The sequence below is a fragment of the Castor canadensis genome, chromosome 2 (genome assembly GCF_047511655.1).
Source record: "Castor canadensis chromosome 2, mCasCan1.hap1v2, whole genome shotgun sequence".
Classification (NCBI taxonomy): domain Eukaryota; kingdom Metazoa; phylum Chordata; class Mammalia; order Rodentia; family Castoridae; genus Castor; species Castor canadensis.
Genome location: NC_133387.1, coordinates 144,023,749 through 144,039,571, shown reverse-complemented (window position 1 = coordinate 144,039,571; position 15,823 = coordinate 144,023,749). Strand labels below are relative to the sequence as shown.

The window sequence follows — 15,823 nt, the reverse complement described above, 5'->3', positions numbered from 1 at the left end:
GCCACTTATGCCCATTTCCACCCCTATTGCATCAACATACAGAAGGCTTACTAAGGGTTTACCCAAGATAATTCTTCATCTCTGGTAAGTAATTGTTCCTAAATTTATGTTTTCTTCCATTTCCATTTGTTGTATACATACTTAAATTCCAGAGTTAAATTCCTGAAGGATCTAAACTTCTCAAACTTGCATGTCTCTATTTCTCTATCATGTCCCTATAAATAAGGGCAGTGAATGTTTGAGAGGACTGACAAATTAAAATCAAATAAATTGAAAAGCACTTACCATAGCCTGAAGATTCCAGAGGGAAAGCAAACAAAGTTTCAATAATTAAACATGAGAGGTGGGAAGGATAAGAACAATGCTAAGTTAATCCAACACTTTAAAATAATATCACACTATAGTGACAGGAATCTGAACAACTGCAATGACATGTCATGCTTTCCACTATGAGATCTTTAAAGGCAAGATCTTATTTGAAACCAAAGTCATGGTATTCAGATGAAGGGTTTTTTTTAGCAAAATTTAAAGATTCTGGTATAAAAATTATGCACATTGTTACTTAAAAGGAAATTTATATTTCTTTGGGGAAATACATTTTTATGTCATAAACTATTAAGAACTCTACATGCCCATAGACAAATGTAACTTCTTTTTGGAAACAGGTCTCACTATGTAGCCCAGGCTGGTCTCAAACTCATGATCCTTCTGCCTCAGTCTCCTGTGTGCTCAGATTATAGGCATGTGACACCATACCTGGGGTAACAACATTTTAGATGATGAAAAATATTTTTTATGCTGACGGGATGTTTCTTTCTTAATAATCTTATATAGACTACTATCACACTATCAATCCTTTGCATTTCTAGGTGGTCTTTAAAGTATTTCATTGTAAGAGAGTGAGTTATTCAGAGTCATGTTCTGGATTAATAAAAATTTGAATGACTTGGGAACCATGGTTTTCTTTAGATAGAAGAGTTTATTAATTTGGCTAAAATTGACCTTAACATAAAAGAATAAAGAGTGGATTAAAATTATCTGCTTCCTTTATAAAGTATTTAATTCTATGGGGTCAAAGTGAAGAAGTTCCAGGCAAGTCTTAAACTTTGCAAGTGAAGCTTGCAGTCATTCACAACACTGAATACATCAAAGTCCAGTTGCAGTACCATGCTGTGTGATTCCCCTTGGCTCAATTATAGAGTCATTTTAACTGAAAGTGTAATTTCAACTAATATCAAAAGTGGTTGAGAGGTTAGAGTTATTTCTTTCATCAAATACATTTTAAAGAAATAGTAAGACTTGACAGAATCTGGCCTCATATATTTTGCTCTATCAAATATTTGTAGGCTAGATTCTAATGAGAAGAACGTTACGTTTTAATAGTGAAAAAAGTAAATGCACGTGACCAGCAAGATTTAAGAGGAGTAACTTACCACATCTCGTACAATAGGCAAAGTTTTCTTCCTTCGGAGATCTGGCATGCTGTCAATACCATAAAATCCCCGCCCAGCCCTGGAAAAGGGAATAAAAGCAATGATTTTAATGGATAAAATGACTTCCTTACAAGAAAAAAAATATCCATTGTTCATGTGAAGGCTGGAAAAAACTAAGTGTACATTGTGGTTTTCAACTAATTTGTAAAGTAACAAGGATCCAAGATTTTGGGACTTTGTTCAGTGCAAAGGAGAAACTCTAGCTACCACAGCAGCTGACCACTTGCTTGCTTAGACAGCTCCAAGAGTTGAAATGTAAATGGCCTGGTTAGAATATTATTTTTCCATTGGTATCACAGAGAAGAGAATCAAAATTGTTAGGTATATGGAAGTTTATACTCTCAGAAAGAAAAAGAACCAAAGAAATTTTAGTGAAACTTTGACCTGTCTGCAACAGTAACAAAATTACCTTGATTAAAAAAAAAATGCTGTGCACTGCATCTGTCAAGATTCAACTTCAAAATGGCATTTTAAGGAACCATGATCGAAATTAAAATATTTATTATTACTCTGAACCTGAAAGTTCCATTTACCTGAATTTATTTCACAGACAAATGCAAGGGATTAAAATAATTTGTTGTATAAGGATAGTCATTGAGGTAGTTTTGTAATAGTAAAAGAAAAAAAAAAGTAGGTAACCTAAACATCCCTCAATAATGTATTAGTTAAGTGGATTTATAGGAAGGATGTGATAATCAAAGCAAGTTAAGAAAATATTTAAGTACATATATGAAAACATACTCCTAATATGTTAAGTAGAAGCAGTAAGCTTGCATATTAATAAATTCAGTACAATCCCATTTGTGTGTGTGGTTATATATGCACAGAAAACATCTAAAAGGATATTTTTTAAACACACAGCTCTGTGCAGTAAAACTGGGTGAGAGAAAGAGAAGATTCTTGCTATATTATAGATGTAGTACAGTTCAGTTTTTTTATACTAATGTGTTTTTTTGCATTTAAAACTTTAGTGCAGCCAAAAAGCTGCTAAAAATCACTGAGTACCTGCTTAGTCTACAAACCTCTTGTTAACTTATTCGTGGTGATCAACACAGCTTATGGCTTTCAGTGACGCTGCACAGCTCTGCCACTGCAAGGGGCAAGGGGCTACAACAACCAATAATATGCTATCAGTCTTTTTTATAGTCCAGTTTTCCACTGACAGAGAGATGCCTTCTATGCAGTTGCAGCTTAGCTTAACAAAAGACAACTGCTTGTCTTACTGAATTTTTCTTAGTAGCATAGGCTACTTTTTTGGACAAATCACAACATTCATCATACAACTCACATTAAAATAATAACATCCAAATAGTAATAAAGATAAAATGGTACTATATGGATAGTAATAATGCCATAACTTATATATTTGGAAATGACATCAAATGCAATAATAAATGTTAGCAATTAAAACCATTGCATGTCTATAGGGAGGATGTTGATCATGAAAAATTATTCTTATAGTCAAGTACCTCAATTAAAAGTTTCCTTTGGGGTTATAGGATAAGGAAGAAGTGTAAATGTGGAACATGGATAAAGATGAAAGAGAAAAGAAGGGAAGACAACACACACAGTGGGGTGAGGTGAAATTTAAGATCCTGTTCACCACTTTATAGTAAAGAAGCTCATACATGAGACAGGTGTAGTGACAAACACCTGTAGTTTCAGCTATTTGAGAGGCTGAGGTCAGAGAAATGATTGAGCCTAGGAGTTTGAGGCCAGTCTGGACAACATAGAGAGACCTAGTTTTAAGGGAAAAAAAGTTGAATGTGGCTTCTGTCATTGCTCAGAATAAGGTCAATTCTAGCCAAAGGGCTGTAATAATCACAATGAGTCAGAGTTTATGAATTTGATTCACAAAAGTGAATTGATGGCTTCTTATTCTTCTCCTTTCTTCCTTCTTCTTATTTCTCCTCCTCCTCTTCCTTCTAATAACTTTGTCTTTTCATAGCTTCCATTTTGTTATTATTTATTTTTAGTTGACAAATAATAAGTGCATATAGTTGTGGGCTGTAATACAATGTTTCAATCTATGAACACACTGCAGAAAGATTCAATCAAGTTAATACAGGTTTCACCTCCCCAATTTATCATCTTTTTTGTGGTGAGAACATTAAATGCTCACCAGATCTTTAAGAAACCTCAGGCTGGGAAAGGGGAAAAAGCAATTAACTTATTTTTTTCCTAACAACCATCTGCAAAAAGCACATCAACTACCAACTACTGAAACTTGTTGTTTCCTTCCTGCCCTCTTCCAGTATTCTTGTTTCTCCACACCAACTCCTGTTTGACCCTCTCACATCCAAAACATCAAATACATGGGAAGAGATCTAAGTAAGTGGATTTCTGTGGCTTTTGTCAGTATCATTTGATAAAATGTTAGATTATGATTACAAGAAATTTCTTTCTCCCCATGTGCACAGTATTATTAATATGGATGCTAATAAATATCCTCCTTTTACATTGCACATCACTCAAACTAGATGCCTTCCAGTGTTTTGAAATGTTTTGACTCTGTAATAATGTAACTTTCATACCTATGTAAAGAAACACATTCAATTGAGATAATGACTGAGAAAGGGATTTTATAAACTGAAAAGCGTTATGTAATTGAATGGCATATTTTCTACCTATCAAGCCATTTATTTCTTTTATTTATATTTTCCTTCTCATCAAACTTATTTCAAATTCTCAAAGTGTACCCAGAATCTTGAGCCAATCCCATATACTCAAAAATTTGGAAATAGGTTACACACATGCATTTTTGGAGTCTGATCCTTCTTTCCTGTGCTTGACTTGTGAGAACACAGAGATGCAAGGACTCGGTCAAATCTGAGCATTATGAAATAATGAGCCTAAGTTAGACGACATGTACCCAAAATGCATCTCTCTCTTGAATTTGCCATTTATTTTCACTGAACTTACGTTTTTTAATTTGGAAAACTGCAACACAATGAAAATGTCATCTTCACCTTCACAAACGAGTTTAATTTTTTAAAACCAGGTTGTGTTTGCTTTTACTTTTACAATTTCATCATTACTATAATAAGTTTATATAAACATACATTTTCATGATCCTACTTATACATAAAGTAATAACAAAGCTTCATTGCAAGCCTAGACCTTAAAAAAGCAGTCTGGGCTGGAGGTGTGGCTCAATGGCAGAGCGTTTGCCCAGCATTCATGAAGTGGGGAGTGTTTGGCCTCAACTCTTCATCGATAGAACAGTACTTGATAAATTCTACACAAACAGAAATATTTTTTGTAATATTTATTGGCAGTCTTTCAGTCTTCAGGAGAGATGTGGGAAAGAGTAAATTAAAAAACGATAGAGTGGGAATATCAGTCAATAAAATCATTGACTTTCCAGGCAAGAGGTCAGGTTCAAACTCAATAGTAAAAATCTAGAAGAAACTAAGCTTAATCAACAGGGTCAGAGGTAGTCTAGTCATCCAAACTGCTCATAGCAGACAGGCAAATAAAGTTGAGACTGATTTTAGGAACAAGTTGTTTGGTTTCAGCCTTTTTTGGTGTTGTTGATTGAATTAAGATGGTTCTGACTATAGCCAACAAACTGGCTAAGCATAGTTAATATTTCTGTGGTGCATACCAGGTGCCAGTTACACTGCTAACAGTTACAGTTAGCCTTGACAGAATGCTTATTATTCTAAGCACTTTGTTCATATCACCCCATTTTATTCTAAGAAATTTCTATGACATACAAGTATAGTTACATCTTTCATTTTATAAATGCAGAAATGGAGACGTAGTAGTTCAGAATCACCTGGAAGAGACTACCTAAAAATGGCAGTGGGCAGGATATCAAACCATTCTCTTAGGCTCACCATGCTCAACTGCTTAGGACTGGATCATTTCCTAATCACAACAGTGACATGAGTTGGGGCCCATAACTAATCCTGTTTTACATCTGATGAAACTAAAGTTAAGCAGTGCATCTGGACCTGGGATCATGGAACCATTATATGCCAGAGCTTGATTTCCTCTGCAGGTTTATCTTACCTCAAAACTCATGTTCTTAAGAGCAAATTAGGTTTTTGCTAGGAGGAAGTAAGTGCCTTGTCTAATTGATGCCAGGGTTCCTCTATCATTTTGGGTATTCTTCCAACATATTTTAAGAGTATTACTGCTATTGTTTTCATCACTATTATTTTGGTGCTATTAGGGTTTGAACTCAGGGTCTTGTACTTCCCCCATTCCTGTTTTGCTTTATTTTCTGATAGAATCTTGTGGCTTTGCCTTGGACCGTGAACTATGATTCTTTCACCTATCCCTCCTGCATAGTTGGGATTACAGGCTTTACAACCATGCCCAGTTTCAAGAGAGTATCATCTTCAGATCAGAAATCCTACTTCACTGCAAAAATAGCCCCAATCTTCCCCCAAATGGTTCCTCCCCAGTATGCAAGTGTTTTTCCTAGAAAGGAGCCTTTACAATACAGGCATTACTAATGGGATAAAAAGGAGATCAGTAGAAATATCAGGAATGCCAAGAATCACATGAAATTCACAAGATAAATTAAGCAAAATACATCCCAATTCAACATTTCCACTACTACTCAGTTTTTTAATTAATGCTTTTAATTGACAAGTCAAAATTGTGCTTTTGTGGGATGCAATGGGATGTTTTGATGGACATAAACAATGCAGAATGATTCAATCAAACTAATTAAGAGATCTAATGCCTCATTCACTTATCATTTTGGGGTGAGACCTTTAAAATTTTAAATTTTAGGTAAGATAACCTTAATATTTTCAGTGATTTTCCTATTTCTTTTTTCTTTTCATAATAATATTAAAAGTAATTGTTGAGTTCAATAAAATCTGATTTAAGTTGATTCTGATTCAGTCATTCGATGTTGGAAAATAAATACAATACAGATTCTCTAAATGACTTGTGTTCTGTAATTTTTAAGAAATCTGATATTTAGGTAGAGGACAGAAAGACTTACTTTATTGACTTAAGTACAGATGATTATTTCTATTCAAAATACAGCTGATAACATACTGAATGTATAGAGATTGGAAAAGGACTTCAAGAGGCATGAGGAGAATATCACATGAAAAGTGTCACGTAAATATATGAAAAAACGCTCAACATCAGGGATTAGTGAGCTACTCACAATGGAATACCACTTTATATATGTTACAGTGGCTATTATCAAAAGACAAAAGATTACAAATGTTGGGTAAGGATGCAGGGAACAAAAGGAACCATTGGTGGGAATGTAAAATAGTACAGTTATCACAGAAAGCAGTACGGAGTTTCCTCACAAAGCTAAAAGATGCATCTTACAATATATGACCCAGCAATGCACTACTGGGTACATGTCTGAAGAAAGTCAAAGAAATACTTATGCTTCTATGTTTATTGCAGCATTTTTCACAACAGTTGAGATAATGAAATCAACATATTGCCCACTTAAAGATGCATGAACAAAGAAAACGTGGTACTGCAACACTACCCAGCCTTTAAAATGAAGGAAATTCTGTTATTTGGGGCAACATGGATGATCTAAATGAAATTATGTTAAATAAATTATACTAGGCCCAAACAAGCAAATACCACATGATTTCACTGCTTTTTAGAATCTTTAAATGTTGATCCCAAAGAAGTAGAGTGAAGAATGGTAGTTACCAGGCATTGGGTCAGTTGGCAGAGGGGAGGAGTTTTGGAAGAGATGCTGGTTAAAGGTTATAAAATTTCAGTTACATAGGAAGAGTAAGTTCAAGAGATCTATTGTATAACATGATGACTGCAGGGAATATATTGTTTTCTTAAAAAAGCTAAGAGAGTAAATGTTAAGTGTCCTTATCACAAAATGACAAATATATGTTGTAATGCATATGTCAATTAGCCAGATTGTCATTCCACAATGTATACATTCCTCAAAACATATTATCAATTCATAAAATTTTATCTGTTGATTTAAGAGGATAATAATTATAAACCAAAGAAAGGATAATTTTTTAAAACAGAAAAATATCAAGCAGATTTTAAAAAGTGGATCTTTCTGAATACAAAGATATATTATTTCCAGAGGTATTAAGGCTGACAGCAAATTGACTGATATTTATAGCCAAGCTAATTCTCATTGGAAATCATACAATGGTGGGCTCTGCTCATCAAAGAGTTATTGAATTAATTAAAGAATAAGTCATAGAAATAAAGAAAAGTAATATGAATGCGCTTATTTCTGTGTTTTCAAGACAATTGTTGGATAGGACTCTGTAATTAATCATTTTGGCATTATTCAACATTAAAGCATTGTAAAATAATAATAACAAATCATTCTAAGTCCATTTCCCTTGATACGATTGTATTCTGTTTTAGACTTTTACAATCATTTGTACTTATTTAGTTATTGAAGGTAAGGACACAATACTGTGTCTTGCTATTTTTGTCGTACATTATATATTTTACATACGTTGAACACAGCTTTCCTGCTGATGATCATATACTTCCTTTAACTATCTACCTGCAGACTGTTAGCTACTTGAGAAGTTTTCTTCTCCCCTCCCTTTTTCTATTATTGTCAAGAATGAATATCTTCTGTATCTGTGTAATTCATGATTCACTCCCCACATTGGATTAATCACCAATTCCCAAGGATTTTTCATTCTATTTTTCATCAAAACTAACACACCATCTGTTGCAAAAGAAAGCATTATTTTACATATTATTATGGAAAATCTAATTAAATTATGGTACCATGCTTTTAAATTAGAGTCCTCTTAAACTGACTTAATCCATAACACAGGTTTATATCATTAATCACTTTTACATGTATATATGAAAAGGGAAATATGAAAATTTATTGTTCCTTAATTTTCTCACTTCTCATTCAGAATGCAGTAGTTTGGAATTACTTTTCAAATCAGGATTGTGAATGTGTGGGATCTCTTCTGAATCACTATCTTCTATGCTATAAGAGCATCACTGATTTGGTGTTATTTAACATAGTGCTCCTTACTGTCTTCTCTTGGCATTAATGGGATTTGAACTTTGAACTTTGAGTTTGCTGGCAGGTGCTCTACTACTTGAGTTATACCTTCAGCCCTTTTTACTTTGGTTGTTTTGAAGAGAGGGTCTTGTTTTTTACATAGGCTAGCCTAGAATGAAATCCTCCCAATTTCAGCCTGCTGCATAGCTTGGGATGACAGGTGCTCATCACTGTGTCCAGCTATTGGTTGAGATGGGAGTCTCATAAACTTTTTGCCTGGGCTAACCTCCAATCTCAATCTTCCCTATCTCTGCTTCCCAAGTAGCTAGGACTGCAGGTGTGAGCCACTAGTACCTATCTCCTTACTGTTCTTTTTTGTTCCAAGTAGGAGATAGTTGTGCTGCCAGTTTTGATGCTTATAGGCTCTCAATCTAACCAAAAGCACTAAATGAAACAAACAGGACCTATATCATTCCTAAATCATACTTATTTCTTAAAAGTGGAACATTAAGACAGTGCAGTTGTTTGGGTATGCCACCAGTTAAAGTAGACAAAATAGAGAATATTTTCCCTAGACACTTTCAACTAAGCTTGAGAGTATGCAGGTGAGAAACTCGTAGAACTGTTGCATGACTGCCAATATTTTAAAGACACAATAAGTTACTAAGATGCATCTTAATTTGCTATAATGTATAAAAGTGTATGTTAGACATTTCACATATAATTTACAATATTCAATTGTTAAAATGTGGTGTTTGGGGCATGTGGTACTATTAGTGCCCTATTCCAAATCTCACCTAACATCTTTGCTTTTTTTCAGTCCAGTTTTTGCATTGACTTGAGAATGATTTTTATGAAACACAAATCTAAATGTGTTATTTTCATATTCAATATCTCTTATTGTTTATGGGATATAAAATTTTCACTTCTCAGTAAGGTTTCATGTCTTCTGATTTCTGGTTCCTTATTCCAGCCATCAAGAACATCTTAGAGCATGATGCTATTCTATACTTACCTGCTTTTATCCCAGTGTTCTCTCTACTGGTCCCCTCACCCAGCAGCTAAAGTCCTACTTATCTCTCTCAAATATACTTGAGCATAACACTCATTGATGTATGTGTTAATGTAAATACTGCCTATACCATTATGACCAAGTATTTTCCTCTGTAACCTTAACATCAAAGACTCTTGGTGTGAAGTTAGGGGGAAAGAAGAGAGGAGAAGAGGAAATCATGGCTCCTGCCCCTCTCCAATAAGCTTCTTAACTCCTATGTAGATTGAAAGGTAAGCACCTGCTACTGACAGTAGGTTGTCCTACTTTTGGTTGAACTGGAGCCAAAAAGTGCCTGAGAACAATTTTCCCAAGTCTTCTGTCATAGCCCCTTATTATTTGTTTACAAATAATATCTCCACTACAATACATACTTAAAAAATGAAGATACATCTTACTCATCTCTATTTCCCTAGAATTAGCCCTGGCATGTACCAGGGGAAAACAAAGAGTAGAAGTACAAGTGAATATGTCTGAACAACAGAGAGATATGACATTAAATAAACCATAGCCTTTGTCTTAACAGTAGGATTTTTATCTGGTAAATATTATCTGGAAATAGCGAGACAGAAGTCTGAGGATCAGGGATAAAGGCAGAGACCTCAGTCTGAAAAGGGTTAGTGGGCAAGGACTTAGTCAGAAGAAAAAATACAAGACACTAATATTTAGTAGTCCAGTAAATATTTGTAAACCTCTACGAGTTATCTGCTATGGAAAATAGAGTAAACATTTATCTTTCAGCATTGTTGGGGACATTGATTGAGATAATACATATAAGTAGATTCTATAATATTGGTAGCAATTATTTTATCATAGAATTATATAGACAAGAACAATATTGAAGCTGGTTGAATGTAAGCTGGTGCACTGTGGATCTAGGGTTAGTTACATTCCTCCACACTGAGAAAAAGATTAGAAATGGTGCCTCTGGCAGATGTGAACTTGCTGGTAGCTATATACATAGAGAATGAAAGAAAGATGTCAAAAAGCCAGGTTGTAATTGCATCTTATGTGTTATTTTGAGCTCTGTTATCTTCCTCTGTGACTTGGCTTTGGTCCAGACTTCTTTCCTCTGCTAATCCTTGGTTGGCACTTTAGCCCGAGTGATGCTACATCTTGGTTGAATTCATTCTCTGCCTCACCATTATCTACCATACTAGACAGTTATTTTTCATTATACAAGATACAGATGACCCAATCTAGTCCATTTTTCAGTTAGAGCTAATCTCTGAAAAAACACCACTTGTATGCTCTCAAATATTTTTCTAAGCTTCGTCTCAAAACAGAAATAAACTTCAAAGAATAAAGTTCCTCCCCTGTACTAATCAGTCCAGATTCCCTCATCTTCTTTGCATTAACTCTTGTATTTTCGTAATCAAGGCCAGAAAGTAGTATGTGTTTCTTATTGTACATTGAATATAGTTCTCTAAAGTAACCTTGAAGGTCTCTTTGGAAAGGAGCACAATAGAGACCACTGTGCCATCTCTCAGTAAGAGTGGTATGGCCATCTTTCCTCTTGCTTTGGAGTGATCACTAGTTCCTTAGTTATGCACAAGATGAAGCAATTGGCTTATGCTTAGAGGCCACGGTTGTGTGGAAAACAGTAATACTTCTCACATATGAAATATAAAAGGAAAATGAATCTGAAATTGGAGACAGCATAGTCCTATCTTTCATCTCATTCATTCTAGGCATATATTAACATATTAATAGGACAGGAAACTAGCATGTTGAATTGTTCATTGATTTAAAGGTCTTTTTTTTTCTCATTTTGTCTTGTTTCCCCTCTCTTGTGCTTTCTCTACTTTCACATAGTAAATTTGTGTATAATGTAATTCTACTGAAGTAGGCAAGGGGCAAGTCTATTCAGCTGAATGCTTGTAACACACAAAAAAAACTATGAATAAATTTTTAAATGTTCTTGAATATCTCTACTAGCTTTTTAGCACTTTCAAGCTAATACATCCATTTCAGAACCAATTATTCTCCTTGCAAAATTTTTTGAATGTATTCTTTTGATTTTGTTTTGTATTTTACTTCCATTTTCATAAACATGTCTAAGATACTAAGTAACAGCTAATCTGTGCAGTAAAGTGAAGCAGCCTAAGACACTGATATCTTCCAACAATCTTATATTTTAGGGATATGGAGACTGAGCTGTAAAGAATTTAAAAGTCTATCTAAGACATGAAAGTTATGGCCTCTAGCTAGAAATACTCAGGGCTCTAAGGCTTGTCCATCTTCCTTCATGATAGGTCATTCCTCCCTCCCCCCCCTACATTTCTGTCTTTTATGTTTGATCACATTTATTAGTTGTGAATTTTATTGTGTTATGCCTGGAATTCATTCATTGACTTTCTACTAACCAATTTCCCCATCTCTGCTTTATCTGTTTCATTTCATCTTGAGCAAAACCATCCATCCATATCTATCTTCCTGTAGAAATTTAACCATGGGACTACCATGATGACAGACAGCAAAGTTTTAAGACCATGGCAGTTCATGGGTCTTCATGATGGGCTTGAGGACAAATAAAGGAGAGAAGGTTTAAAAGACTGTTATTGTAATCCTTGATTCCTTAATGGATTCCATAATGAGGGTCTTTCTTTTTCAACCCCTCCATTGAACTTTATGAACTCTGGTAAAATTCCCAATTCAAACTGCTATAATATTTTAAAGAATAAATGGCCTTGTTGTCAAAGAGAGACTTTGTACTGTACTAAATTACTTTCTCCTTTCTTGGGCAATTGACCTCTTAAAGCTCCATAATGCTCCTTAACACTTTTAACAGGCCTTTTTTTTTTAAATCCCTAAACCCTTGATCCTTTGAAACATGGATTCAAAAGCACTGACAACCTCATTATCCATCTTTACATTATTTTTGAGAAGTTAATGCCATTTTTAAGTTTTGAAAGAGATTAGAAGAATATGTAATATATACTGTCCTTGTGGAAAAGGGGATTACAAATTATATTTCCAATAATTAAAAATCTTTTTTTATACCAAAAGAAATAATCAAATAGGCCTAGGTTTTTGATATGAGTTAAGAAAGCAAAAACCTAAGTACAGCTTTTAACACTCCCCTGAAGGGTTGCTTCCTGTTATGTTTAGGGATAACAGCAGCTGTTCAGGGATTAACTTCTAGAAACTCAGTTACAGTTTGTACCTTTGAGGGCTCATTTCCTTAACAAATTGTTTATAAAGTAGATAGTATAGTCTTTTACAGGGTTTGCAATTCCCTATTTCAAAAACGCTTTTGAACTGGACCTAGTCTTACATAGCTGTAATCCCAGCTTCTTGAGGCAGAGATAGGAGGACTGATGTTCAAGCCCAGTCCAGGGGAAAAGGAGAAACCCTATCTGAAAAAACAGAACTACAAGGAAAAAGTGCTGACAAGTGAAGTAAATCAAAAAGTTCCACAGCTGGGCTAGAGCATTTGCTTAGCGAGTGCTGACTGCAATCCACAGTACTAAAAAAAAAAAAAAAAGACACCAACCCACCCCATAAAGTTTTACTTACCTAAAATTACCCTCAGACATTATCATATATTACAGAAAACAAATTTTTTTTAAAAATGCAATTCCCATGCTTTCTCATAATTAAGCACAGGTTATTATTATTTGAAAAGAGTTTCCCCTAAATTAAAACTCATTCTATGTAGGGTCTCACTTTAGGGTGCTAGTTTTTAAACTACTGTAATAAATATGAAAAGTGTATATGAATGTTCTTTGGTTTGGAGTAATTTTCTGAAAATTTAGGTACCCATTTATACCAGTTTATAAAATAAAATAATTCAGAGTTAATGATGGTCCTGCTTCTTTAATAGGCTTTACTTAAATGTCATTAATTAGAATAAAATATCCACTAGCAAAGAAACTACAATTCTTAGAGCAGAAACCTTAGACTCCTTTCAACTATACTGTTCTTTAGAAGTATGCATCATATTTAAACTCCTGAAGTTTTTAATAATTACTGTGTTTCCTATCACTAATGAAAATCAGTAGTACCTAAAGACAGAGAATAAAGATACTGATTACCAAACATTCTTCATCCTTCTGATTTTCAGACATTTCTTGCATGCTTCTTCTTATGGTTTCCTAGTTCCATGTTGATAGGGACACAAAACCTCACACGACTTTTAGCTCAGACTAAAGACATTTTACACCCAGGGTTTTAGATTTCCTAGATGGTACTAAGGAAGGCTGTCCAGGCCCTTTTCTCAAAGAACAAAGAACGAAGAGTGAAGAAAACTCACTCTGTATCTTATTAAGTACCCAATTCACAAAGAAGACAACCAAGTCAAGTATTGATTGTATGTTTTCCCATGGTTGTCTTATTAAGGGAAATTATGCAATTCTTAGGGTAGAATAAAGTCTGATTTTAGAAAAGCAGCAAATGCACACTGTTTTTAATCAACAGAAAACCAGGGGATGGGTGTTGAAACAATTCCAGTTGATTCAAACATGCAAGGATAGAATAATATTGCAATATCAACCATATTTTTGAATTTTTTGACCACTGATTTATATTTTTCACTTTCATTAGCATTTATTCATTTACAGGGTGATTCATTGTGCCAATCCCCAATAGCCTTACATTGTACATTGGTTCGATTGCCCCCACTATCTGCCCTCCCCCTGCAGCTCCCTCCCTGCTCCACTTAAAGCAGTTGCAAGGGGGTTCATTGCTCTATTTCACGTATATATATGAAGCCCATCAACCACATTCCCTCACCTTCATCTCCTCCACTCATTCACCCTCCACACCCTGCAAGTGCCTCCCCACACACATACACACTGAACATATTTTACAGTCATTTTAAATTCCAAAGTCAATGTTCAAAGGGGTTTCTCAGTGTATCCCAGCTGTGAATAAACTTTGGTCAGTTCAACCTCTTCTGTTAATCTCCCTCACCCCATTCCCTCCCACCTGCCATTATTCAACAGTTTTCAGTACATGTAACAATATTTTCTAGCTGCAGAGATGTAATGCATTTCAGTATTGTTGACTTATCATTTGCTTTTCCTTTCCCTCCTTCCCCAAGTGCCACAGAGTAATTCCACTACTTCAAATATGTTCTACATCTAAATGTACATATGATCATGTTTGTTTTTGCTGACCACTGATTTCCATTTTGTTATTTCTCTCCCTCAGTAGATCAAGCTGTGCCTTTGCTTTCCGGGATATATGACCTTGACTCCTATGGCTAGAAGCCTTCTTGGACCTTTGGAATAGGTCTCACCTTGTAAAGTTTCAAGCATAACTACCTATTATGCTTGGCAAGTTACAAAACAATTATCTGCTACAAAATATTTTGTCTGAAACCTATGAAGGTACTCAAGGGAGTGATTACTCAGGGCTATGCAAATGATCAGAAGCTTAGAAACCTAACAAGATTCAACTGCATGCTCTTTAAAAACTTAAACCAATTTCACCAGGATACCACTACACTCATTTTTATTAGCTCATATATAACTCCTCACAGATTGTGGATGCCCCAAAATAAGAACTATATACAATTTACTTTTGATCTTTAGTATAGGATTTTACACAATTATTTAGTAAATAAATACAATTGAATGGAAAAATCCCCTTTATAAAACACTCTACTAAAACACACACACAGAGAGACATGCACACGTCTTGAATAATTAGAAATTAAAAGACTTTCCCAGTTTCCTTCTTTTGCCTTAGGGTTTAGAACAAAGATTATTGTTGTGACAGGTATGATTGTCTGAAAATTGGAAAATAAATCAATTCATTATTTCTCTCATTCAAATGTTGTTCTTCCTGTTCTTAAGATAGAGGCATTTTGCCTCCTCAAGGCAATCAAGTATTAAGTAGAGAATAAGAATTATTTGTTCTTCTGGAGGGATATGTCATTTGTTTTCAGGTACAGTTGTTGGAACTGAAATGGTGCTTTATAAAACACACACCCGACAAAAAAGTAATTCTAACTATTTAAACAAAGGCAAATCCATCTATGATTAGCTTAATGTGCAATCAACTGCTATCAGAGTCAAACTAGTATTCTAGAAACATTTTTTAAATCCAGTATTTAAAACAAATATAGATCTAATTAGGGGAGAGGAAAGGAGAGAAACAAGCTACATATATTTAGAAGATTTGGCTTGCTGACTAAAGAAGTGGAGCGATGACCTTTTCTGCTTTCTCCAGCCTCTATAAGCAACACCTTTTCACATACACAATTTTGCCATCTTCTTTCAATGTGTTTTGATGCTAGAGTCACATTTGATTCTCTCAATTTATGCAAAAATCACCCTGCCAGTGATATGTAAGTATGGTTACTTGAAAGCAAGC

General features: G+C 34.6%; 1 protein-coding gene across 1 annotated transcript in view; it reads right to left on the bottom strand.

Moving 5' to 3' along the window:
• Unc13c (unc-13 homolog C) overlaps window positions 1-15,823 on the bottom strand; it is a 541,194-nt gene that overhangs the window by 367,516 nt on the left and 157,855 nt on the right. Inside the window, exons 4-5 of the mRNA XM_074065986.1 lie at window positions 1,434-1,512; window positions 286-291 (exon numbers count right to left, since the gene is read on the bottom strand). Coding sequence (XP_073922087.1) covers window positions 286-291; window positions 1,434-1,512 — 85 coding nt within the window. The remainder of the gene's footprint in view (window positions 1-285; window positions 292-1,433; window positions 1,513-15,823) is intronic.